The 27,746-nt window shown below is 39.1% G+C and overlaps 2 protein-coding genes across 4 annotated transcripts; one reads left to right on the top strand and one right to left on the bottom strand.

Moving 5' to 3' along the window:
• Positions 1-209: 209 nt before the first annotated feature.
• Positions 210-2,269, bottom strand: LOC103706767 (uncharacterized). Of its 2 annotated transcripts, none has more exons than XM_017842708.5 (3): positions 1,843-2,269; positions 1,599-1,675; positions 210-1,183 (listed from the first exon to the last, which is right to left on the bottom strand). In XM_017842708.5, exons 1-3 carry the CDS (start codon positions 2,155-2,157, stop codon positions 454-456), a joined length of 1,122 nt encoding a protein of 373 aa, XP_017698197.4. In that variant the 5' UTR covers positions 2,158-2,269; the 3' UTR covers positions 210-453. The 2 variants fall into 2 exon arrangements, with proteins under 2 accessions (XP_017698197.4, XP_008789201.4); XM_008790979.6 differs by having other exon boundaries at positions 210-1,198.
• A 20,417-nt stretch (positions 2,270-22,686) lies between these two features.
• LOC103706825 (homeobox-leucine zipper protein HOX27-like) lies at positions 22,687-26,531 on the top strand. Of its 2 annotated transcripts, none has more exons than XM_088714181.2 (4): positions 22,687-23,286; positions 23,819-24,135; positions 24,278-24,357; positions 24,986-26,531. In XM_088714181.2, exons 1-4 carry the CDS (start codon positions 22,962-22,964, stop codon positions 25,407-25,409), a joined length of 1,146 nt encoding a protein of 381 aa, XP_088570307.2. In that variant the 5' UTR covers positions 22,687-22,961; the 3' UTR covers positions 25,410-26,531. The 2 variants fall into 2 exon arrangements, with proteins under 2 accessions (XP_088570307.2, XP_088570308.2); XM_088714182.2 differs by having other exon boundaries at positions 22,692-23,286; positions 25,037-26,527.
• Positions 26,532-27,746: the final 1,215 nt, after the last annotated feature.

A 27,746-nucleotide genomic window follows, 5' to 3' on the forward strand; every position in this document is an offset into this window, starting at 1 on the left:
AGAATATATTAATTAGTAGTCCTACTAATGATAGAGATAACACTAACAGTAGTGTGAAACTAGTAGTAATCATAAGAGTAATAATGGCCAAACTTGCACCAAACCAAGACCATGTCTCCGACTTCTGGATTACAGAAGGAGGGAGAGAGAGGAGAGGGAGTGCAACAACATTTGCATGCTTTCTTACCTAAATATCTAGCGAAAGGAAGTAAAGATAAAGAACTTGGAAGGAACAAAGCCAGCTAAACTACACCATGTTTCACAAGCCACATTAGAATCCCACACACAACAAGGAAACCATCTTCTTCTCTCCAAAAGAACCAAAGAACCAAAAATTCAACATAAAATGTAGCACACTCATAAATCTAGAACCAGAATACCTCCAGCACCCACTTTTCAAACTTGCTGCAAAAAGGAAGAACTAGTGGAAGAGTAGTTCCAGTTGCTCCCATCTCACACAATGGTCGCACCCTCATTGATCGATGGCATCGGTGCTGGCTCCAGTGGTGAAAGTGTCGATTGCACTGAGTGGTTGGTCTCGTCGAGCAAACTGCTGATGGTTCGAGCCTTCACCATTCCAATCTTCTTCCTCCTCTTCCTCATCACCTGCTTCTCCTCCTCCTCCTCCTCCTCCTCCATATCCTCCTCCCCTTTATCAACTCCCGTGCACTGCTTGACGTCGAACGCCGCCTTCTCCTCTTCTTGTGGTGGAGAAGACAATGGTGCCGCTCCATCCGCTCCTCCCTCGGTGCTCTTCTTGGGCTTACCGCTGCCGGCTTGGACTCGCACGCCGCTCATGCTCCTCAGCCTCCCCTTCCCCAGGTGGTGCTCGCAGAGAGAGTATCCGACAAGCGTCTGCTGGCAGCAGCGCCACCCCCTCCCGTTTACCCGGCTGCACCTCGAACCCTCCATCAGCACCGCCGGCCTCCGCCTCTTCTTCCCATTAGATCCAGCACTCCCATTCACCATCACAGCATCGGCTCTCTTGTTCTCACCGCCGTGAACAGTAGTGCAATCGTTCTCCACCTGACTGCTGCTAGCCTTCGCCCTTGCCTTCGACTTCGGCGTCTTCTCTTCTCGCCTCCCATGTCCATTCCCGTTATCATCATCTCCTCCTCTTCTCTTCTTCGGCAGGAGCACCCTCTCCCCGGGCGCCGCCTCCTCGGAGACCAGCGCACTCGAGCTGCTCCCAGAAATCCTGGGGAAGTGAATACATGCCCAGAAATGGAACAAAAGTGGACTAAACTCATAACACATCACGAGGAACATTTCCAGTCTCCTCCCAAGCCTATTATTACACCAAAGGCCGCTCCCCAACTCCTTAATACTCTCTTGTGCAATGGACTACCCACACGTTTGCAGCGAGCAGCCAATAACTACGCAAAAGAGGTGCAGATGTGTGTGCAAGCGTGTGGATGGGTGCATGGATGGGGTGGTGGGATGTTATGATGGGTCAAGCCGACATGCATGCTATTGGCAAAAACTCGGGATGCCTTTCCTCTTTTCTTACCACAAGGAATGGGAGAGAGATAAGAGCTACTGCCTACTTGCAAAAGGGAAAGAGAGAGAGGGGGAATTTTGAGTATCTTCTTACCTACCTCTTGTTACTGTTAACTTGGGCGTTCCATCTCTTGTTGGAATCCACCATCTCCTCCTCCTTGACCTCCTTCAAGACCTGCATCCAAAGCCCCAAGAGCCCACCAGTAAGATCGAGGTGAGCTACTCTACTCTCCTCCACATTGCACCCACCAAGGAACAAAGAAGCAAGAAGGGGCTCTGATGGCTGGAGAGAAATGGAAGAGCAGTGCAGTTGAGAAGAAGGGGGAAGGGAAATGGGCTTACCTGGGCATGGCTGAGTGTGGGAGGAAAGAAGGGTGGCTTCCTCCCTTGTTTGCTCCTCCCTGTAGTTGGATGAGAGGCAGAGGGGGATGGATCCCAATTAATGGGATCCATCACCCATCCATGGGGTTCCTTTCGTAGATCCCCAACTGGGTGCAACCCTTCACCTCCTCCTCCTCCTCCAACTCCCTTCTCTTCTGTTTCCTCTCCTTTATTTGGTGCTTGGAGTTGAAAGACACATGGATCTGCGATTTCAGGAGGAGGAGGAGGAAGAGGAGAGGAGATGGGGGGGAGAGGAAGTCTCCTCCGGATTCTCATAGACGAGATTGGGAGAAGCTAGATGGATGATGGAAGAGAGAGACAGAGAGAGAGAGAGAGAGAGAGATAGATAGAGAGAGAGAGAGAGAGAGTAGATTTGGGAGAGTGCAAAGGCTTCCTCAAGGGACTAAAATAATAAAGAGGGGCTTTTCTTGGGTTTTTTCTTTTTATTTTTTTGTATTAATTATTATTATTATATATGGATGGGGGTAGTAAATTAAAGAATAAAGGGTGGGGTGCAGTTCCCGCACTAAGGGACGCACAGGCGGAGGTGGGGTGGCCGAGACTGGCGCGCAGCACGTGCGGTCGGGTTCCCCGGTCGACCACCGAGGAACCGGCTGCCGGCGGTATAAACGGACGGAGATGACCGGGAAATAAATAGCCAGAGGGGCCTTTTAGGTACAGCTGATCACGGCCCACGTGGCCGGCCCAGCCCGCTCAGAAAAATTTAGTAACCCAGGATGGCCCAATTTTAAAAAAAAAGTCCGAACCGAGATTATAAATAAATATATTTTTTATATTAATTGTATTAACTAATTATAATTGCAACGAAATAATATTTACATAGTTAAAAAAAATATTTAATAGTGGAGGGATGAGAAAATTGGCTCTTTAAGTGGGAGGCTCAGCCACGATAGTTGAGCGAGGGCAGCACAACTGTGGCAATCGGCATCCGCTTCTTCGAGACTCGCAGAAGAGTGCGACACCTTTTGAGCTTCTCATGTCTATCAGAAGACGAACAGTGCAGAAAGAGTTTTTTGAGAAGTACTTTTTTCTAATTCTATTGAGTGCGCTTACACACGTTTTGTGTGAGTAAGCACTGTATGAGCATAAGTATCGGGTCTAACTTTTGACCGGCTCTTATTTTATAATAATTTATTTGACGTAAAAAATTAGTTGATTAATAAATAAATTTAATTAATTATGGTTTGGGACCCGGGAGGGTGCTGGGAGTAGGACATGCGCGTCTACGTGTATGGTGTCAACGGACGGGGGCCAAAAAGTAGGATGCTGCGAGTGGTGGTGGCTCGCAGCTTTTGAGGGTTTCTTGAACCCTCTCATTCGCTCCCATCCTTGCTCGGCTCTTATCACGAGATGAAGAAAAGGATGGCGTCCTCTCGAACAACGTATCTCTCCCCTGTGATGAGGTTATACAACTCGAGTTTTTTGGGCAATTTTCAATTAGAAGTGAGCCTTGATCGGACCTTAGCTTTAGGCTACATCTAAACCACACGGACCGCAGTAGTTGAATGTTGGATCTTAATGGGTTGGATTTGTGCTATATTAATATCTAGGCTTCAATATATATAGACTGTATAACAATTTCGATAAATAATATAAGACTAGACTTTGTTTGAAGGGGATACCAGAAATAAATATGGAGTCTATGTTTTCAAAAGAGGATTCAAACATTTATCTAAGAGAATACTAGACCTAATTTGCAAGTATTCTGCTGCATGTTTATATTAAAATTATCATTAGTACCGGTTAGGGATGTAAAGAAGGGCCACAAACCTTTAGTCCTACATCAGTTGAGTAGTGGAAAGGATTGAGCCATAAATGGAGGGGAAACGCACCTTCCTCCCAGAGGCACCTTTTGAAGGGCAAAGCTGTGAACAGGAACACCGTCTTGAAAAGGTGGGTGCTCTTCCCCAAAGCGGACAATACCTCTGAATGGGATGCAACTCACTTTTTCTGCTCCAACAGATAGGGCGCTCCGGGTGCGTGGACCTCCCCCCGCACAATCCTTCCCACTCGGGAGATAGTGTTAGGTGTGTAAAAATGGGCCACAAACCTTTAGTCACACATCGGTTGAGTAGTGGAAAGGATTGCGCCTTAAATGGAGGGGCAACACCCCTTCCTCCCAGAAGCGCCTTTTGAAGAGCAAAGCTGTGGGAGGGAACACCGTTCTGGAAAGGTGGGTGCTCTTCTCCAAAGCAGACAATACCTCTGGGTGGGACGCAACTCACTTTTCCTGCTCCAACAGTACCTTTTAGAAATTTTGGAGCTTCGGGAGATGCATGCCAAAATCGTCATGTACCAGGATTTACAAATACGATACAATGTAGGGCCGGGGATGCACTAGGCATTTATGATCAACTCTTCAAATTTAAAGTATATTAAAAACTCGAAACTTTGAAGACCTCTCTTTGAGGTGCAAAATGACGACCAAGAACAGCCTTGTAACTAATCAAAAAGTTTTAGAACATGATGCATAGGTCCTAAGTTAAGAAACAAATGACACTGAAGTCCGAGATTTAGATAGAGTCCACACTTGTGTTGAACTCATGACTTTGAACCCTAACTGGTTTTAAGCGGTGGCAATTGAGGTCCACCCCCTGGATTGATATCATCTCATGTTTAACCCTGTTAAATGAATTTTATGACTGACCCTTGATGGCAATTTTAGTTTAATCCTAACAAATCTACATACGTGCAGAAAACATGGATCATTATGCATAGCAACAAGCCGAACTATGTGCAAAATAGAAGATTGTCTATCCTCAAAATTGTCCTTTAAAAACATGAACTAAAAAGGAGAATGGTAAATGAGGAATACCTAAAAAGAGGGATGTTTCTAGTCAAAAACCTTAAAATTGAATTCATAAGGATGATGCATGTGAACCCTGACTATGGATGATCTCTTCAATCAGATTAAGCTTCAATTAGTTGAAGCTCCGAATTCAAACCAACTTAATTAAAGTAAAATCTAGGAGAAATTGACTCAAAATGGCTGATTAGATCGGTTCTTACATGAGCCTCAACAGATCAAGTTTTGAAATATATCAGGTTTATACCTAACACAAACTTGGGTCTAAATATAATTAAGACAAATATTAAACCCCTGAAGATCACTCTTGAACATCAAAATTGCCCTCGAATGTCCTACTTTCTTTGCAAACCCTGCATTACAATGTAGCCTACCAAAGTCCTCCATTAAGCCTACAAACTCTATATTCTCCTGCAGGATCCTTAACTTTATTGTTTTATGTTTATGAGCCTCACAGAAAACCTTATAATCTTCATTCCTACAATCTGGATGCCTACATATGTGATGGCACAAGGCACGGTTGTCAAAGTCTATGTACTCACTTCTACTAAAGTTCCTTTTTTCCCCCTCCCAATACATAAAACCAGGATATATTGAACTCCAATGAGAGCCATACCATCAAGGAAAAGCTTGATAGCACAATTATTCTAACAAAAGATGACAACCAAATATCCCTCATGGCAAGTTATTGGAGTCTTAGTTGACAACGGCTTGACAAACAGCAGGAGGACCAGGAGTTAGCCCAATGGAGTCATAGTTGAAACACAGTGTTTGTTCTGAGAAAGGTTAATCTCAACTCTCGTGGGGATGCTCAAAATGCTTTTATTCAGAATCAGTATATCATGGATTGTCAAAGTTGGAAGACAAAAGGGTTCTGGTTCAAGGTCGCCTTTTTTGAAGGCCCATCATAATGTTTCTCTGGGATTTCAGACCCTGTGTATTATCCAAAGGAATCGTAGAGAAGGTGGAACTCGTCCGCACAAGACCTAGTGCGCTCCTCTCCATTCTAGCGAGTTTTGGGGCCGCAGTGCTTAAACAGTTGAACCTATTTAATATGATTCAACCTGTTACAGATGCGCCTCTCCATTCTTGCGAGTCTTGGGGTCGCAGTGCTTAAACTGTTTAACCCATTTAACTTGATTCAATCTGTTAAAGATCGGATCAGGTTATCTGTTTAATAAAATTATCAGGTTCAGATTTGGATTTCTGGCCCATGCAATAAGAAAGTCGGGTTTGGGTTTTTAGATTTTTGACCAATTAATACGTATTTGATCCGATCCGGCTCGTTTGCCACCCGATAGATGATTGCTGCCTTATATAGTGCTCGGTGGTGCTCTTGTGAATTGTTATTCACCACAACGCTTAGTTAATTCCAGGAACTTACTATCAAAGCTTGGGACCTTGTGTTTTTCGTCTTCGAAGATTGCTGAGAGTCTCGGCCTTTTGGTATGGTGTATTTAGAGTGGCTCCAGCATTTCCAACTAGTCTAAAAAGGGGAGTTAATGCTAGATTTCGGTAGGATCAATGGGTAGGTAATGCGACTCTGACTGAAAGATTTTTCTTGTTCTTTAACAAGGGTTGGAACCGATATGGATAGGTGGAGGATTTCATTCAAAGGAGTCAAGATTCACCAAAGGTATGCCATACCCTACCGAACTAATTGGTGCGGAAGATGTCGTACAATACCAGTTTAGTATCGTTATGCAGTCTGAGAGACGTACCAATACTTAATACGCTGAACCGGCTTCCATATCGGGCTTACTGAGGCGATAACAGAGTGGCCCCAATATGGGTTCCGATCCCCTTGGTTTCACCTCTATGTCGTACCAAGCACTAAGTTTCCACATATCTTTAAGCAGTAGGGGCTCTTGTATCCCTTGTATCCTGTTTCCCGTAGCTGGTGAAAGGCAAAGCTCATTAAAGGTAAAGAATTTTCTTGGTTGATGGTGAAAGATAAATTGTTAGCTGCTGACCTCCATTGATGTCCATGCTCTCAGGAAGAGCAATGAGGACAGTTTTTCTTGTATTGCGTTTGCTGATGTATTGGCCTTGGTTTGGGTTCCCTAGAACCAATCGAGGTTGATCACAATGTAATTCTCTTTTGTGTCCGAGAGAGTTGGGTGCCTATCCCTGACTCTGCTCTATCCTTTTTTGGGCTGATTCAGCCCTTTTGCCATTTCATTTCTAATGCAATGTGATGTGGGAAAGCACCAATTTGCTCAAAAAGATAAGTATCATTATTGAGTATGATGTGCTAGTTATCAGTACTGCAGAAATAATGCATAATCTAAATGTAATATACTCTAGGTTTTTAGCCTAATCCATGTAAATAGATTTTGGTTTGATCGTTTAACTAGAGGGACCCTGCTTGGCCTCTAAGTTTATTTCTGTTACTTCTCTCATTCTACCACCAATTGGCAGCATATGTTGCAAGAGATATTATGTTTTAGGAGGGCCAAGTCTTGTGTGGTTAGGAGAGAGATCAAAAATATTTTCACAAGAAAGAGTTTTTTATATTTTGTATATTTGGATAGGTTCGGATTGTATCTTCCGTTCAAAATTGATCTTCTTTCGTATGTGCAAAAGAATGAATGATCTTTTTTCGTGCAAAAGAATGATTGCTTTTTTTTTTGTGGTTGACCATCGGATCACACTATCCACAGATTTCAAAGTGTCAGTCCTCCTCCATTCATCCATCTGCATAGATCTCGATGTGACCATTGTGCAATCTAATAGTATATTCACAGAAATGAAGGTAAATTCTTCTTTCACCCCAACCCCATCCCATTTGGATATTTGCAAATAAACATGCATACTTTTATTATTGGCAGAATATTTGCATTATCTAGATTTAGTAATTAGTGTTTTTCCTTTGACCACGATATTCATGCATTGATCTATAGCTTGACATTTACTTGTTTTGGCTTCCATCTTGACATTGTTGCAGAAATACATATGTATACATACATACATATACGCGCATGTGTGGGGTCGCTGGGAATGGAATAAAAAGAACTACCAACTGCAAGTTAGCTAAAGATTTCTTAATGAAGTCTACAAAATATGACTGGTGCTATTCAAGGGAATATGAAAAAAAAAAAAAAAAACCTTGATAAGTTTCTGTTTTCCATTCCATGATTTTTTGACAGAAAAGAAGGGAAGATCTTCTTGAAGGAAATTGCTAATGTCAAATACTTAAGAAATGCACCACCCCGAAGTTTTGGCAATGGTGGTGTCTGGGCCTGGGGTATCTTTAATAAGGCAATTGACCTGTCATTGGGGCATCAGAAGCATGGTTTCTATATAAGCCACCTACCTTAAGTTCAGAACTGGCCTTTGGATTAAGTTACACTTTCTAATACTTAATGCAAACGGTTTATTTCATTCGATCCATGGCATTACTTTTGAATCCATCATAATTGAACATATGCCCTCACTTAAGGCATTAGTCTTTAGTAGCCTCTACAAGGCTTGATCTCAATCCTAAAATGAGCCATCTTTCTTGCAATGGAGGATTGGGGATCTTTTGATTTTGAGATCTTTTTGGCTTTCTCTCCCTTTAGGTCTCCTAGCTTCCATTTCCTCCGAAAAGGACAGCAACTAGAAAAATTAAAAGGAACTCCATCACCATGGATTCATATCACCTTTTTCCAATCATTCCATCATAAAATTCACAATAATATAGGCCAAGAAAGCTTAGTTCTTGTCTCTTAATTTCCACTGATTTCTAGCTGAGACCAACCACCAACAATATTTAAATTCTTTTGATCTAAAACCTAGGATTAGAAAGGAACATGCAAGGAGCCTACCAGCAGAAAAGGGTTTCATTGCTGAATCACAAGAGTAGACCTTTTTTCACTCTCTTTTTTAACTTTCTCATGAAATTTTGTTTGTTAGCATGAAATCTGATCTAATACCCGCCTGTTGTTCAATGAGCACCATAAATTTCTCTTCCATTAGTCTTTACTTGCTGCTAACCTAGCTTCTTCTTTGTCTTGCATTATCTATAAATTTTGCTTTGACCTGACTCTTGGGGGAATGACAAGGACAAATCCCTTTGATGTGATCCTCAAAAAGCTAAGAACCCTAAAGATCTAGCTCAATCACCCAGTGGTATGGATGAATCTAGGGTCTATGGGATTAGATATGGGATGTGGTGGTAGATTAATGATGATGTTTTTGAATAATACAAGTTGCTTCCAGGGATAACACTGATTTCTTTTTGACTAATACAAGTTGCTATAGTCAGCAATAACACTATTATTGCAATCACTACTAGATAAACAAGAGATTTATTCTAGATTTGTATTCTTTCTTTTTAAGTGTTCTTATCATTAGGTCATCATTTTTCAGCAGTTGTGCACTATATTTTTCCTTAATATTTTATAGTGGTAACGAGTTGAAACAAGTTAAAAGAGAAAACCCATGACTGCGGGAATAATCAAACCAAGAGTTTAGTTACTCTGTGGTTAACAATTTCATGGATCATGATATGGTTAAGCTTCAGGTTGTTTTGTAAATCATTGTTGGATTTAAGCGATCTGATCTATCTAGTCATGACCAAATCTGATTACTTATCTTTTCTACCTTTGTTTACCGGTAGGCATAGGTGCAAATGAGCCGAGCAACTCACGAGCTACTTGAGCTCAACTCAACTCGTCTATTATCGAGCTCGAGCAGTTCGAGCAGTTTTTCGAGTCAAGATTGAATAGTAAATTACACGGCTCGAAGGCTCGCGAGCCTAGTCAAGTATCTATATTTTTGATAATACTGTATTTTATATATAATATATACTATTAATTTAATATTTAAAAATATAATCTTGTATTATTTTTTGTTTAAGCATATTTTTTAATTATAACCGAGGCTCGAACTCGAGATCGAGGATGACTCAATTAATATTTGAGTTGAGTCAAGTTGATCTTGAGTATTACATTTTTTTTTGATCGAGTCGAGTTCGAGCTTTGATATTAATTCTCAATCGATCTCAAGTCGAGTTTCGAGCCCGAGTATTTTAAATCGAGTTAAACTCGAGCCTCTAGTTACTCAACTCGGCTCGGCTCGGCTCGATTCCCTCCCAAGTATTTTAAATCGAGTTAAACTCGAGCCTCTAGTTACTCAACTCGCCCCCCCCCCCGAGTATTTTAAATCGAGTTAAACTCGAGCCTCTAGTTACTCAACTCGGCTCGGCTAGTTACTCAACAGTAAGTAGTCATCCCATAGCAATTAAAGGTAAACAATAAAGTTTCAAATGAGGATTAGAATAATATTATCATTATGTTACATTGAAAGGTACTTTATAGAGTTTTAATATAGATATAGGCAAGAAATAGGGCACAACAATAGGCTCATAGACTTTGGAAAGTGAGAAAGAGTGAGAAGATTGGAATATAAAGAAGCTAGTTGCATTTTGACACGAGATGGTGAGGTAATACGACGCTGGTTTTGATTATTTGACTCAAATGCGCACCTGTCATTTAGTTTCCCACTCTGAGCTTGCTTAATTATCTAAATGGTTTTGGTCTGGCCAACCTTGCTTACCATGTATAAAGTTTGGCCTAGTTATCTCACCATGCCATAAACTAGACATGCCAAGTGGAAAGCCATAAGCCTCATTTTAATTATTACTTATGTTTCTTTGTGTTAAGATTTGTTCCAAATTAAGTTAATTTAGATCCTTTCATGATTGTGTGTATGAACTATGAAGGATCGCAAAAGTTTCATGTTGCCCACATTAGCAGTAAAAGAGAAAATAAGGTAACTCCTGTGTGCATAAGTTTTAAAAACAAGGCCGCAATTTGGCATGATAGAATAACTTCAAATTGAATTCTCTTTTCCCTTTTTTTTGAGTTAATGCTTCAAATTGAATTTTAAAAAGACATTTGTGTTGGATAAGAAGTAAAGAACCTCCCTTCTATAAGGCATTTGGATGACTTTGGTGGGCCATCTCAGGATAGTTAATTGACTAGAGAATGGCCCATCTCTCAAAAAAAGAATTGCTGAGTTGAATTAGATATACTTACCCAAGTAATATAGGTTAGATCAATGCAGTATATACTAAATTTTGACTAGAAAAAAGGGCTAAAGAGTAAAATTCTCGACCGGATCTGAAGTGTCTTGAATTTCAAATCCATAGATGACATTTTTCTATGGTTAAAGTGGATTTTTTTGGGGAGACTAGAATTGCTCTTCATGATTTTTTAATCCAGCAGGTTATTAGTCTTTATATTTTAGGTTTTTCTGAGTATTACTCACGACAATCTTTTATTTTGCATATCGATCTCTCCAATATTTACATATCAATCCTTGCGATCTACTCCATTATGCATATTAGTACTTCTATTAGTATTCCTAAACCAAACCATGGTTAAGGATTACTAGAGTTCAACAAAAAAAAAAAAAAAATCTATAAAGTGGGCTAAAGTGAAGAGAGAATGGGATTTTCCAAGCCTCCAGGCTCTCTTCTCTCATTTCACCTTGCCCACCACCCCTCTTCCTTCTCCTTTCCCTTCCTAGCCAAATAGTAACAAAATGATAAATTTTAGTGAGCCAATATTGTGAGAAGAGTCAATCAAAAATATCCAGTTCAAGCCTAGTTAAGTAAACTCAATGGAATTAATACCAAGAGTTACAGGATTGCAAGGATCAATAATCAAATAGAAGTATTAAAGAATTAATATGCAAATATGAAATACTATAAGGAATAATATGCAAAATAATAAATTTTTAATGTTAGATAAAATTGGTATAACTTAATTATCTTTAAAACTATATTATAGTGACCTTGTGTATGGACATAGAAGAGTGATTATTTTAATAAGATCTATCTAGACGTAACATCTTTATCTTAAGATACAAATTAAAGGCACACTAAGAACTGTTTTTCTTCTTTGGTACATCAGGGGTTGAAGACCCAAAAATAAAAACTAAAAACGGGGGAAACTGCACTCCAATTCTGTCAACTAGAACTTGATCTTAGCCAAAAGGCCAAGAAAGGCATAACTCCGTCATCTGGAACAAGAGATCGGATTTCATGCGGCAAGAGATGAGAAATGACCATTGACAGAGAAACGAGCCAATCTAGCTGGTTTTCAATAGCTGACTTCGAAATAGTATATCTACTTAATTAACTAACAACATAAAGTGTAGAATCGAATACTATTTGATCTCGATCAAGCGATTTTGTATGGATCATTATGTACACTTTAAAGTTCAATTTTTAGAAATAAGAATTCCAAGTCATGGTGCTCATATTGGACTTTACCATATTGATAATTAATGAAAAACTATAGTAAAATAAAAAAATGTACATCCTTGGTCCACTGATGTGATATGAATTGGTATGTTTATAAATATATTTTTATAGACCAGAATTTACGTTAAAAAAATAATTAATAATAAAAGTTCTTGGACTTGTCAAAGTATAATTCATCTTGAACAACAACAAAAAAAATATCATACCAAACGTAGCTTTTGGGCATTGCCAGCCTTATACGACACATCATTAAGAGCATGAATTCTTTATGATATGCGGTTTACACTGTAGAGTACTGTGTAGCACTTGACGCCTACCATCAAAAGATGAACAACTATCAAATCATATATAGTATATCGCTATGGATAGCCATTCATCTCTTGTGCCTATCAAGTACTATAGAGTACTAATGCAACAATGCATAATAGACGATCTTAAATCTGTTGAGAAATATTTATTATGTAATATTTTTTCACTTTCTGTTAAATAAAAACTTTTTAAACTATTAATTTGAGGCAAGGAGTCTTTTTCTTTTTTCTTTTTTCTTTTTTCTTTTTTTTTTTTGGAGGGGGAGGTTGGGGGGGGGTACCACAATGATCCCTTGCTCTACCACAATGATTCTTTTATTGTCTAAATTATCACAAACATACTGATGAGTACTAAAAAGAAAGATAAATATCAAAAAAAAAAAATAAGAAAAACAATAACCAAGGCAAGACACAATGATCTATTACCATCATATGACACAAAGCCTAACTAATAATGCTTAACCATGCTTGTCATATTTGTCTCAACCTGTTGGCACTTTGTGAGGCCATGAGTTCGACTTAAGATGTAACACTTCCTTGATGTTTGTGAGAAAAGAAACATCCAAAAAAAAAAAAAAAAAGTTTAGGATTCCAATGTTCTAGATATGTGGAGCAAGCAATGCTCTCTCTTTTTTTTCTCTCTTCAAAAAAAAGCAAGGCTCTCTCTTTTCTGTCTTCCATGATAAGGAGGGAGCAGCGTGCAACAGCGACGTATTCATCAAATCTTTTGCTATGTGATAAAAAAAATAAGCTGCCATGACATGGATTCTCGCATGCTCTCTCTCGATGGTAATGATAACTGGATAAGGTGTCGGGGGACCCTTTTAATCCCATACCGCTTGTGTGACGAAGAGTGATGTACCTTAAATGGAGGGGCTTCCTTCTTTCTCTTCAGAGGCGTCTTTTAAAAGGCAAAACCATGAGAGGTGGATGGGTGGCTCCCTATAAGGGTCTACGATCTCCGATTCTCAAAACGGACAATACCTCTGGAGAGAAACGCGGTTACTCTTAGTCCACAACAATAACCAACAATCGCTTGAATCAATTGGATAAAGTGTCCAGTTATAATGCTAGCTCCAAAAATTACAAGGTAGAGCAATGCTCTATTTGCCTGCAAATGAAACATAAGAACAAGAAGTAGGGAATAGAGAAATCCAACTCAAGCTTGGACGGTGATATATTATCCACACCCTTGAGTGTAACACCACTCTATCTCTCTTATCAACCAATGACATGCCAACTCTCTTCAAAAAAGGGACAAAAGCATTAACGAGCTTTGCATTTTACCATTTTCTAGCAGAAAAAAACAAGCATGGTTCCTCCATCATGCACGGTTTGCACCGCAAAGTGATGTACAACACTTAATATAACCACCATCAGCAGATGGACATCCATAAAATATGATAGCTTTACATATCATATACTTCATGTACGCCTTATCTGATAGTTGTTCATCTTCTGATGGCGGCCATCAGCTCTCTAGATGGGATAGCCTTGGAATAACTAACTAGAATATAAATCCTAGTAGGGATTAGGATAAGAACTCACGATAGACATCATAAACCAGCCGAATAAAAAAAAATCCTAATAGAACTAGGGTAGGCAGTGACTATCAGATCCATATGATTGCAAGATGCATGCCCTGGAAATGTTAATAATCTTGATTTCTCTTCTAGGTTGTTGACATCATTCGACAATATTAAATTATTAGTATATATATTTTTATTAATTATTTATTCTCTATGTTTGGTCCTATCATCACTGTTCTTGCTCTATCATCCCTGTTCTCTATAACCTTTTTTTCTCTTTTGCTGATCTTTTCTTTGTCACTATAGCAGAGGCATGATTGTGCATGGAAAAAGGCCATAGATTTGGGCTGTGGCTGAGGGGGGAGGACATGGAAAGAGGCCTTGCTCAGGTGTTGTCTCCCTCTTCTTTCCTAGTACACTTTTTAATTCAGAATTTCTTCTTTCTAGTTCTCCTGCGTGCTGTGAAGAGTCAACAATATATTTCACCAAAAAAAAAAAGAGAGTCAACAATATATTATATTACACACAGAGCGATCTTTGGCTGTAAGAATAAAGAAAACGATACAAGAGGAGTATAAAAAAAATTAAAGAAAAATACAGCAAGCTAAGCTCCATCTAAAAGAAAAGTACAACATAGTCTTAGTTTGAACATAAAATAAAATTTTTTGAAAGAAACTTTTATCATAAAAAACAATGTTATTTCTAAATTATAATGAGAGTATATTTATTTTGTGTTTCCACAAAAATCATATGCATATATAGATAATGATTATAACCGACTATTGTACATATTATAATTAATATCTTTAATTTTCCCTCATTGATTGTTAAAAGTGAAAAGAAAATCAATGCTAAGAAGAAAAAAAATAAGTGTAAGCTTGAAAGTTTAAGCTCAACTCTAATGCACCTAACACCTAGCTATACCAAATTTAATAATAGAATTTTATGGAAGACTAATTCAGGGCAAAAATGACAAATTTAGTTTGCACAAGTCCTACCCTAACATTTACATAAGATTTATTGCGTTTTCAAACCTAGTTGAGTCTCTTTCTTCCTCTCCTCTCTTTCATTTGAGATTTAAGGAATCATGGTTATTTGTCCTTTTCTAGCATGCATTTCATTCGCCAAAACCTAATAACATCAATTGTTCTTAGTTCATCCCCTTGGCTCCCCTCCAATTGGGAGAGATCTAAAATTCAAACTTAGTGATGATATCACCACCATATTTTTGAAGTTGCCTCTTTTACCTTTTTATTGTTTTCTTTCTCTTGATGCTGAAGATAGCACCCATGCTCATTTGACGTAAGCTACCGATATATTAAAAAAAGAAAAAGACAGAAAGAGTTAGAAGAAAAACTAGTTTTATTTTTATATTTGAATAACTATTTAGAAAAAACCAACACATATATGTAATTCAATTGACACAAGAGTTACAATGTCACTATATGAATACCAAGGACTAATAATAAACTCATATATAGTACAAAATGATACTGATCAAAAAAAAATTCATGAACAGCTGAATAGCATGGTGCAAGTCCCATGAAAACCAAAATGAATAATTTCTAAAGCTTTGTCAAAATGAATAATTTAAAGAAAGCTAGTTTAGGCCCTATTTGGGGGAGCTGTTAGTAATAGAGCTTTTGGAAGTAGAGCTATTAGAAGTAGATTTGTAAGCAAAGCATTTATAAAAAGTTGTTTGCTGTTTGGTAACTACATTTCTAAAATGCTGTGGTACTTTAACATTTATTTGGTAAACAAACTGAGAAAGTACTTTTGTGTGACAAAATGACCATAAAGGACATTATCAGTATTATACAATAGAGCATAATAAAATATAATACGTTTAATACATAAATATATGATATAATATAATATTATTATAATATAGTACTATAACATTATGTATTATAGAATAATAATTTAATATATTATTAAATTATTTCACATAACATATCAATGTAGTATGATATAATGTAATATAATATTATATTTATAGTATAATACAATATTAAATATATAAAATATTATAGTTATTAGTATAAATTAATTTTTCATCCTTCTAATAACCATTTATCTCTCTAACAAATTTTCTAACTAGGTGATAAAATTGATTAAATAATTACTAATATTTTTATTTATTTATTTATTTAGATCAGATTATTTGCCACTCACTCATTATTTTTCTTTTTATTTATTTTATTTATTTATTTATTTATTTATTTATTATTTTATTTCATTGAAATATAGAAGGATCGCCGGCCATGGGTGGTGGCTGGCATGGTGGCTGCCACCGTGGGCTGCCACGAGCTCCCAAAACAAAAAAAAAACAGAAAAAAAAAAGAAGAGGAAGAAGGAATAAAGGCGGCGACGTTGAGAGGAAGAAAAAGATAGAGAGGGAGAGGATGGGTATGAGAGGAATAAATGGGATGAGGGTTTTGGGAAAAAAAGTGAGATTTAAATGGAGGTATTTTGGTCCAAAAAATAGTTTTCCGACAAAGCTAAAAATAGTATTTTCGGAGAGCTTCAAATTAGAGCTTCTCTCCAAAAGCTGTTTTCAACTTTTCATAAAAGCTGAAACAGTTTTTCGAAAATTTTATCAAATACTATTTTTTATCTAAAAATACTTTTGAATGGTTAGAAAGTACTTTTTAAATCTTCAAAAATTTTATAAATAGAGCTTTAGTATTTTTCTTCGTTGTTTCTTACATGGACTCTTTTATTTTTTTGCGCATCAAAATAGGAATGGAGGGATATAATGAGGGGTTCTGACAGTTAAAAAGTAAAGGAGATAGAGAGAAAAGTAGAGATACAGAGCTGCTGCTGCGCCCAACGCTTCAGATATGATTACTCGGAGCACGTGCCATGATTGACCGCACGGGAGTTACAGGTGGAGAGGAGGCAGCGACACGTACTCTCGAAGCCAACCCCCGTCGCCGAAAACCCCATCCACCTCGGCTTTATTTACATGGATGCCACCGCTTTTGTGCCACTCGCCATTGCGGCCTTGACTGGGGCAACAGAGTACCTAATGGGGGAGGGCATTTTAGTAAATTCAAAGGGACAATGCAACATTTAGGGCAAACAAGCAATCATTGCAACCTTGGACCAATCCAAGCCCATTCTTCTTTCACTTAAAAAAACTCCTGCTCTCATCTTCTCTCTCGTCTCAATATATTTTTTGGCTGGGGATTATGTTTCTTAATTTTTTTTATTCTCTTTTATGAGGGAAGGGATGCAACATTGTGGTCAACTATCTTACTTAATTAACTCCATGCTGTATAGATAAAATATGTACCAAAGAAAATCACATGACCATAAAAGAAATATTATGGTGTATATAATACATAGCAATGATTATTTCATACTTTCATTCTATTTATATAACATAGAGTAATTTTATCATCATTTTTGAGCATATATTTGTAATTTAGAAAAAAAATTATTACTCGACAAACAACTTGCTCATATTAAATATTTGAGTTTATAAACTCCACATCATCTAAATTCTAAATACGAGACTATTTATACATATTTTTTTTCTTCATTATATATACGTGAGGATACATGAAAGCTCTAACCATCATGGCGGACATCTTATTAGATAGTCAATTAAAATCCTGAAATAAATTCAATATAAAAGCTAGCTACTATAAGTAATTTTAGTAGTTATATAGTGAATCATAGGATTAAATAAAATTGTTCAAATTGCATGAATAGATGCTATAGATTCCATGCTTCGTAGTTTTATACAATCAATTATTTCTGTTCTACACACTAAAGGATTTGGAGTAATACAATACACTAAAGAGAGGGAGACAAGCAGGTACTTAAACTTAGATAGTTAAAGAGTGTATACTGACTTAAATAAAATATATTAATATAACAGTAAAAAAATTAATAAACTATAATAAAAATAATAATATTAGTAGTAGGAGATAAGTGGAAGCATGTCTATAGATGTTGGGAATTTATAATGAGTATTTTGTAAGGCAGATGATGGTGGTGATGATGATGCATGGAAAATATCCAATCATAATGTCCATCAACTTTTTAATTATTCAACAAATTATTGCTTATGGAAAAGCTTGCATGGGAGGTAAGAGGAGGCTGGATCTCCTCCCCTATCCACTAAACATACTAGGTTTATTCTCTCACTTTGATAGCCACACAGCTATACCTGTGCCCAATATACTATTGGAGCAATCATACGAAAGAATGATGGGACTTGGAATACTACAAAATGCCTAGCTTGACGTCCGCACGTACCGTTCGTGTCACCATACCATTGGCGGGCATATTATAGAAAAAAAAATATTTTTAATATAGCAGATTTGAGGGGTAGGGGTAGGGAGAGGAAGGACAAGCCCACCCCCACTGGGCCCCCGCTCCGCTAGGAGAATGTTCGATGCGGACAGAAATGGCCGTATGTTGGGCATCCTAACCGATTAGCCCGGCTCAGCTACCCCTCTAGGCTCTGGCTCGAGTTCCAAGTGTGAGTACGTCACACTTGGCACCACCCCGGCTACTAGCGGTTCAAGAGCGATCCTATACCTCATGTCCAAGCAGTGGTCGAAGCTACATTTTAATCATCGCCGCAGCGCCTCGAACTTGGGACCATGAAGTTAGAATTTCTGCCCAGCACCACTAGACTACCACCTTGGTGGTAATTTATCTATTTTACCAAAATAAATAAAGATGGGTGCAGTATTGCACGAAACGGGATTCCCCTGGCGGTAGAGCGCCAGAGCTGCGTCGGCGGAGCGGACGGCCAAGATTTCTCCGTCGGGTCACATCCAATAGGGTGACGTGGCGAGTATCATTTGACGGGCCGTACATCGTAGGTGAGCCTAGGTAACGGCAAAAAGAGATCTCGGGGATCATACTTTCCTGTTCACGATTCCGTGGAGAATTGCCGTGACGGTTTTACATTTGAATTCTTTTTATTTTAGCGGTATGAGAAACTTGGCTACTAGCTATATGGTCAAGCGTTTGCGTCGTGAACAGCCGGCGCCGGTGAACGGAAGGGATGACCGGCGACAGAAGAGTGGAAGAGAAAAGGTTGGGGGCGGGACACGATCAATCAGGCGAAAATAATTGTTTTGACGGAACAGGAGGTCGACCGTACTAATGATTGCCGCTGCGATGCTGTCCCCTCCAGGTGGACAGCTTGCGTCGCTCACCACGCCCCCATCACGCGATCCCGCCTGTCGGCCCGCCCGACCGGCGTTTCAACCACCTCCACTCCAAATTAATCAACACAATTTTATTACTTTCTCTATGAAAATGACTCAACCATAGTAATTAAATAGGTCTAAAATCGAAAATACGATATTGGCTTTAAACCGCTGCGCCATAATATCTACACGTTCTTAAATGGGTGTGGTTTCTATCGGACCACAAATATCTATAGGAAAGTGAATCACTGTTTGTTGTATTATTTTTTTTTTTGATTTTATTAGTTGTCATCATATCTCTGATGGGATATCCGTTTTGCTGTCACGGTGCCTAAATTTGCTCATTTTTCTGAGGTACCCCCACCTCTTGGTCATTTCAAAGTCAATTTTGATGGTGGCTTGTCAATGGATGATTTGCATGGAGGAGTAGAATTTATAATCTGAGACCATCAGAGCATGCTGGTTGTGGTAGGGGGCGGTGCACCATTGGCTCATTGAGGCGAAGCTTCGAGCAGCTTGGAGGAGTATTTCTTATGCGAAAAAAGTACTCAAAGCTGATCGGGTACATCTTGAGGAAGATTTTTCCACGGTGATTGATTAGTTACAGGGAGTGGATCGCTTTGAGGATGATCATCCTTTGATTGGTGAAACTCGTAGACTGGTGAGAAATAGAGCACTTCCAAGCAGCACACATGTTTCAGAAGGCAAACGGAGTTATTGATTGGATTGTTTTTTTTGTGGCCCGACATTTCGGAGAGTTTATGTGGACAAGAACTATGGATATTTTTTTATTATTTTTTTTTTTTTTTTTTCGCATGTTGGCTATACTCATATGTGAACTATATGAAATCTCCGATTAAAACATATTAGAGGATTACTTCAAAATAAAGACCTCGGATTTTTCAAATAAATTCCTTCGTTTTTAACCCACCGTATCAAACGGGAGGCAGGAGAAATTTGACTTCACCTCCCCACTCCCCACGTTTTACTTTATTCATAATTTAATAATCAGTACTTTCTCGAGCAAACCCCCACCAGCACAAAGTCTGCCCCCGGCAGCCCTTTGATATCTATCAAACGGCTGTCAGCTACCCTATCATACAGCTAAGATCAGCCAGCCCTCATCCAATCCCATCACCGCTTTCACTGCGACACCCCCCGGTGGGATTCTGGGACGGCCGGAGAATCACACCAAAGATTTCCTAATAAAAGCCGGTGATGGGACCGCTTCTAAACCACCGTTTCCTTGTGCCCGCCTCACACCAGACCAGCTCGAGTGTCGCATCACGCTGTGCCCCCCTTTCTCCACCGTCCGATCGGAAGGAGAAGGACGGTGATGGTTGGGGGATGGGTGAGGCGGTAGCCGGTTACTGTCCGGGGGACCGTGCGCCACTGATCATTCATGCACGAATTCAATTATTGCGATGATCTCCGAGGCGTGACAAGTGTGACTCCCGGGGTCACTGGCGGGAGCCGGTCGCCGGTGGGGCCCGCTTGGCGTGCCTCTTGCTTCGCCCCCTCCTTTGCCGTCAGAACCAGGGATTCGCGCAGGAACGAGTCGGACCCGAGCACGTGTCGCGTTTAGAGGCGTCTCGTACGACGATTGGTGGGTCAGCGTCTCGCGCGTCCGGGTCAACTATTTTTGACTCGGTGCTAACTCGGGAACCCGGCCGGACTTCATTTCGTTTTGACTTCAAACTAGAAGTAAAGAAAAATAAATGGAGGGAAGAGGGAGGAATAAATAAAGGCATAGAATGTAAAGGGATGGATGGAATCAGACGTTGTTTAGGGATGCGAGGAGTTAATTTGGGCACACGGCTTGCAAGGTCCACAATAAATTGGGAGTGCCTATTTATAACACTGGAGCTTGGCACGTGACCTCGTCACGTAATGGGTGTAGGCTAGGGCTAGGAGGATATTGGATGATGGATGAATTCCGTGGATGCTTCACTCCTAGACATTTGGGTTTGAATCCAACCAAGATTTCTAAGTTTAATTAAAGGAGTTGTTCCAATTCATCTATGAAGCATAATGTACTACCTTCTCTTCCCATTCCGATATAAGAAACAAAGAATATCTCAAAATATACCCATCGAAAAGCTAAAATAATAGCAAAATACTCAGAATGGCATTCCATCTCAATGTTGTGCTGCTACTTCGTCTTTCTATTAGTTTGTATGTGGGCCTCTAACAAGCAAAACATTTAAAAGTAGACCCTTCAATTTTTGTTTTATATATATATATATATATATATATATATATATATATATATATATATATATATATATATATATATATATATATATATATATATATATATATATATATATATACACACACAAGATTTGGATCAATTATATTAGCCACTCGTCTCCATGATGGATCTATACTAAGGTCGAGCTAGACATGTGCAAGTAACACAAAAGTTTGGTGTGTGATAATGTCCTTGATGTTCAAATCTAAAGATAAATGGTTAGATTTTGAATATTTTATTTATGCTTGTCTTGAAATTCTCTTTTGTTAAGAAATGTAGATTGATACATCTAGAAGCGTATCATATCATTAATTTCTCTCCAAATAGTTGCCAAAGGTGGGGTGCTGACAAAAATTTATCTTAGAACATATTGACGGTCCTTAGTGCCATTTAGAGGAAATGGCCATTTTAAAGCTCAGTGATTGGAGTAATAATAGGGGATATGTGGTTATCAAATTCTAATTATGCTTGTAGAAACCTTTAAATTTCTTTCTATCTCTTCTTTTGTATATTAGCTTTTTTAGTAGAGGAGGACAGTTCAAAGGATAGGATGCTTGTCATTTTGCTTTAAAAGACATGAGATAGTGAACATATTTATAAAGATATAAAAAAAAATGAAGTAATTTATGCTTCTCTTTGTTCACTCTACTCTATTTTCATGTGCAGCACAATCCCTTTAAAGAATTTCTTTTAACACAACTGAAGATGTATGGATATGTATGGGAAGAATGAAAAAAGTCAATATGCAAAGATCAATTGATCAGTCTGGTAATTACAAAGCTTGCATGTTATGTATCATGGATTGTTTGCAGCTGCAATTGATCAAAGTATATGTTCATGAGCTTTGAATTCTAAAGATCAATTGTTAGTTAATAATACAAACAGTAAAGAAAAAATTGTAGTCATCTTCTCTGAAATTTGCATAAAATATCAGCCATTTTTTAAAAAAAGAAATCTTGGGCATGTAGTCCAGAATTTTCTCAGAGCCTCCATTGCTGTCACTCTGCTGCATGACTTCCTGTTGGTCTGGTGGTGAGTTACAAAAACCTGATGGGCATCTGCATTGGATAAAAATCTAATAATTAAACTCATAATTATAAGCAAACTGCATGCAAGGAGTGGGCCCATCACATTATGATTCCAAGAGACAGTCATCATCCTCATCTACCCCCAGCTTATAACAGTAGCCATCATAACCTATTATTGCAGCCAGTGAGCAGCCCCTAAGTTTGTCCCTATCTTAACCAAACAAAACATCAAAAACTAATATATATTTATACAAAATAAATCCATGCATAAGATAATAGCAAACCAAGGAATCTACAAAGGAAATTAATACGAGGGATGGCAAAATAAGTTTAGCATTAAATTAGAAGTGCTCCTTGTGAAACCAAGTCCATAAATAATGTGGATATGATCACTTTGGTATCTTATTGATATCGAAGGGAAAGAAATGAAATCCATGATGATTAATGGAATTATTTTTATTTATTTTTATCATTTTAATATTTTTTTAATTATTTTCTTTTAGTTCTTGCTTCCTTTTTCTGGGTCACGTGTGTTTCGTCAACCTGGGCTGGTCGGTCAAACTGGCTTGCCCTCGCCATCGATCGCGCTCTCTCTCTATAAAACCCCCCAAGCCTTCTCTTCCTGCCTGCTCCTTCGATTTTGATAACCTCTCTCTCTCTCTCTCTGTTTGTGTGTGTTCTTATAGTCTCTGGTTGCCGGAGATGGAGCTGGGCTTGAGTCTGGGGGAAGCGCCGTCGAAGGCCATGTACACGGCGGAGAAGGCTGGGGTGAAGGCCAGCGGAGGGCTGGGCTTGGGGTTTGGGATGGGGTTGGGAGTTGGTCTCGGAGGAAGGGAGGAAGAGGAAGAGGAGGGAAGAAGGGTTGAGGAGGAGGAGGAGGAGGAGGAAGAGGAGGAGGAGGAGGAGAGAGACGGGGGAGAGGAGAGGGGTTCTGCTGACCACCCAGTTCAGCTTAACCTCCTCCCCTTGGTCCCTGTTCCACGGCGCTCGTCGTCCCAGCTGGGGTTCCCGGGGGTGCCCGAGACCAGTAAGTTCTCTAACTAAACTACAAATATCGAATCTTTTTCTTCATTCTTAAGATTTTAGTTTCAAATGGCTGACCAGATCGATTTAAAGATTAAAAGGTTTGGGAGCAACTCAGTCAAAATCTTCTATTGTTTTCGAGATTTCATGAGGTAGCAAGAAAAAAAGCAGGAAAAAATATTTTTGTTTTCATTTTTTTAGAAAAAATTTCTGAGTTACTTGATCAATATTCTCTATTTGTTTAAGGTTTCATGCGATAACTCGAAAAAAATCGGCAAATTTAAATATTTTCGTGGCTTTACTCGCCTTCTCTCCCTAAACAAGTGAGGAGGTTATTTAGTCCCTTTGGAAATGTATTTTTTTACCATCCTATTTTTAAAAAATAAAAAAATGACAATACAAGTTTTTTTTTCGATCTTTATGTCTTCTTGTTATTTTTAAACAGTTTTAGGATAAAAATACGATTTTTTTTTGCTGCTTTTAAGAATTTTACAATGGTTATTGATGGATTTCCCTCTGTTATTTTATTTGAATAGGAGAAAATTTGGAGGTCTCGGCCCGCGGGTTGGATGTGAACCAGGCGCCGTCGGCGGAGGAGGAAGGGGTGGTGGTGTCGTCGTCGCCGAACAGCGCCGTCTCCTCGTTCCAGATAGACTTCTCCGCCCCCAGGGGCGGCGGCGGCGGCGAGGGTGGAATAGTGGCTGCCGGTCGGAGCGAAGCGGAGGCGGAGAGGGCCTCCTCAAGAGCCAGCGACGAGGAGGAGAACGGGCTTGCAAGGAAGAAGCTCCGCCTCTCCAAGGAGCAGTCCGCCTTCCTCGAAGAAAGCTTTAAAGAACACAACACTCTCAACCCCGTATATAAATCTGACCACCACCCTATATAATTCTTATCAAAAAAGAAGAAGAAGAAGAAGAAAAAAAAAAACTGATTCTTTGATAAAAATCTAATTTTTTCCCAAAAACTCTGTTAAATTTCTGTTTTTTCTCATCTTTCAGAAGCAAAAGCTTGCTTTGGCTAAACAACTAAATCTTCGACCCCGGCAAGTGGAAGTCTGGTTTCAAAACAGAAGAGCCAGGTATTTATGTTTTCCTTTTCTTCTTCCTTAACTTTTTTTTAAAAAAAAATTAAGGTTTTGCGTGATGGTTTTCTTTTTCATTTTCTCTCTCCACGGTTTCTTTTGGTGTTTAGCGAGTCAATAATCCCATGCCTGATGAGCTCTAAGCCTCTCTCTCTCTCTCTCTCTCTCTCTCTCTCTTCTTTTTCTTGGCCTTTTAAAAATTTCCATTTGGTTGTCACCACTTCCATCTTGAACTATTTATTTTGTTACTGTGATTTGTTTTTCTCGGGCTTTTTAGAATCAGACAAGAAAGAAGGACAAGTTCTTCCTTATATTTCTAAGCATTTGAGTCAGTAGGAGATTTTCTTCTCTCTCATATGTCCTAGAATCCAATCACCCCAATGAGAGAGGTTCATGGTCTCTATTTTATATGCGTACGTGTATCCAGCCATGCTTGATTCTTGGAAAAATTTCATAGCCATACTTGTTTCCATTAAATTTTCTCGGTTACTCTCAAATGACAAGTTTTTAGTCTTTTCTTCTCTCAAACTTGATTCATTTTTATGTGATGGCTACTGATCGTCACCTCTCTCACCTTGAAAGACATTTTTTTTGTCCCTTCTCTCTCACTCGTTTCACTGCCTAGCTCTCAAGCCGAGAACTTTTTTCTCTCTTTTGGGCCCGTTTCACGTAACAGGACGAAGCTGAAGCAAACGGAGGTGGATTGCGAGTATTTGAAGCGCTGCTGCGAGACGCTAACGGAGGAGAACCGCCGTCTCCAGAAGGAGCTGGCGGAGCTGCGCGCCCTCAAGACTACTCACCCCTTCTACATGCACCTCCCGGCCACCACCCTCTCCATGTGCCCCTCCTGCGAGCGCGTCTCCTCCACCACCACCACTCCACCCGCCGCCGCCGCCGCCGCCTCCGCCTGCACCACCACGGCCTCTGCCGCCCCACCGGCCGCCGACCAGCGGCCGTCCTCCTTCGCGTCTCTCTTCTCGAAGCCCCGCTTCTACCCCTTCGTGCCGCCGCACCCTGCCCCCACCCACCAGCCCTCGGCCGCGTCGTGACCGCCGGGCCCGACCGCTGGTGGCCTTTTTCTTGTAAATACTCACATTTTAAATGGTTTCTTTTTTGTGTTTTAAATATTGGGTCTTTTTTTTTTAAAAAAAAGGAGAGTGATGGAGTTGTTGACGGAGAGAGATTTCATGGTTTCTCTTATTCTTTTTCCAGGGAGAAAGAGAATGCTGATACTGTTCACACTTCGCAGATTTTGCTCTTTTTTTTAATATAAAATTTCGACTTATTATGCTGAAGTGCTGTGTCCTTGACTGTTCATATATTTTTGAACATTGTTTTTCTTAAATTCTTGTAAAAAAATGGAGTATGTGGACTGTCACAATAGAGTCATAAGCCAAGCTCCACTCGAACTCTCATTCACAAACAGCTTATAACCTTGTTTGAGAGGTTTATGGGGTTTTAAGCCTCCAGTGATTTAAATATATGTCAACTAAGACCTGTTTTACAGGCTTCTTCGATGCTCCAAGGCTGTGAGGTGGATAAATTTTGAATATTTATATGAAATAAAAAAAATATTTTTTGATTAGTTATTTTAGATGAAGTTCTGAGTTGTTATTAAAATCCACCATTGCTGCATCATGCTGCAGACAGCCTTCAAAACATTTCATCAAACTCATCATATTGAAAGAACAAAAAAAAACTTTCAGCGAACTCTTCTGATAGCAGAGGTTCATTTAATTATATGATTTTTTTTTTTTCGAGTGCTAGGAATAAACAGAAACGAGAAACTACATCCTGAAGTAACCAACTCCTATAGCATCTCCCGGAAGTAAGTTCCATGCTGCAGCCGGAGATGAAGACTATTATTGCTTGAGATAGACGCATTTATTTGAGATAAGAGAGAGAGAGAAGCTAGGCACAAGGAGAAGGAAAGAAAGTCACATATAAGTGATGCAAATCCAAACATGGCATCATGTCAGTATCTTGGCGGTACCTAACTCGAATAAATCCATACCAGCCAAGGTATAAGCTTATTTTGGATCAAATAAAGCACCAAAATTTCAACCTAATGGTACTGTGTAAATTTTTCATCCGTCAAAGGAGACGGGTCAAATGACACCTCTGAAAATAGTTGGGAAGTTTAGAACTACTAAACATGTGACACACTGGGAGACGTTGAAACCCCTTTGAAGTCTTTGTTTGATGCCTTTAATTTGTTAAAAGAAGTCTGCTTTCGTTTTAACTCTCCTACTTCAATAACAAGGCTTATACTAATGAAACATATTTTAACAATGAAACTGAACCAGGGAGCAGCAAGCTGGTCTCAAGTTTCCACATACGTAAGTAAAATATATACCCTACCATTGCTTGGCAACTGAACCTATGAAGCAAAGAATTGGCTTCTGTTTGTTGTGCACTAAAAATATGAAGCATGACATCCTTTTCATTATCTTGGTATGATATTAAAAAAACATATTAGTTGACACCCATGAGGAACATACTTGGTGGAGTCCGTTGGCCATAAATTTAATTATCTGGGCATTTTAAGAAGTGTAGTCTAGGTAGGATGGTATATGATAGCTTGCATGACCTCATTGTCATGGTTCAACTGCACCTACTCAATGCGCATGCCATGTTCTTCTGATCTTTTCATAACAAATTTCTAAAGAAACATGACTGGGAAAACTATGCTTTCATGAACTTAAAAAAAGGATCAGTTCCACTAGTTTGAATGAACCTTAAAACTTCAGCATTACAATAGGGAAAGAATCGTCGTAGTCCTCCGAAACCGAAAACCTAATAATTAACTTGCAATCATAAGAGCAAAGCTAGATCTCCGGTCTGCAAGAGCTGTCAGTTGGATCGAGGTTTTTCATCCAACCCACCTCCAACCCTATTTATCGGTAATGACACCATGAACTATCTTAGCTAATGCACAAACCAAATTTTCACTTCTGCACCGACTTAAGTTATTTTTCGGCCGAAAATTGATAAAAATTAATCCTTTTCAAAAGCTATCATCATTATCATCTACCTATATCATGGCTGCGCTTTGTACAATTTTTTAGTCTTCATGAAAAATAGAAACACAAAAGTACTGCTAGCATCAGCAAAATTATCATGTATCTTAGAGTGCAAATCAAATTTGACATGGGCATATAGCAGAGAAGATAGTTGGCTGAACTTATTAATCTCGGAAGCGATTAGTAGAATGTGCACCAGTTGAGATAATAATGCGCTTATTTTACCAATGATGGTGTCATATATGTACATTAAAATACCGACCAAGAGGGAATGCTTGTGCTAATTGGTGCATATATAGGTAGCCAACTATCTTCACCTATTTTTATGGATATGCCTCTAAGTTTGGATTGACCTTTTTGATT

The sequence above is a fragment of the Phoenix dactylifera genome, chromosome 18, assembly GCF_051530095.1.
Source record: "Phoenix dactylifera cultivar Ajwa chromosome 18, Ajwa_hap1_PhDact_Kaust_v1.1, whole genome shotgun sequence".
NCBI lineage: Eukaryota > Viridiplantae > Streptophyta > Magnoliopsida > Arecales > Arecaceae > Phoenix > Phoenix dactylifera.

Coding starts and splice junctions, on each gene's coding strand:
- LOC103706825 (XM_088714181.2), top strand. CDS start 22,962: ATGGAGCTGGGCTTGAGTCTGGGGGAAGCGCCGTCGAAGGCCATGTAC. Junction 23,287..23,818: donor CCCGGGGGTGCCCGAGACCA/GTAAGTTCTCTA, acceptor TTATTTGAATAG/GAGAAAATTTGGAGGTCTCG. Junction 24,136..24,277: donor AACACAACACTCTCAACCCC/GTATATAAATCT, acceptor CTCATCTTTCAG/AAGCAAAAGCTTGCTTTGGC.
- LOC103706767 (XM_008790979.6), bottom strand. CDS start 2,157: ATGAGAATCCGGAGGAGACTTCCTCTCCCCCCCATCTCCTCTCCTCTT. Junction 1,676..1,842: donor CCACACTCAGCCATGCCCAG/GTAAGCCCATTT, acceptor CTTTGGATGCAG/GTCTTGAAGGAGGTCAAGGA. Junction 1,199..1,598: donor CAAGTTAACAGTAACAAGAG/GTAGGTAAGAAG, acceptor TCACTTCCCCAG/GATTTCTGGGAGCAGCTCGA.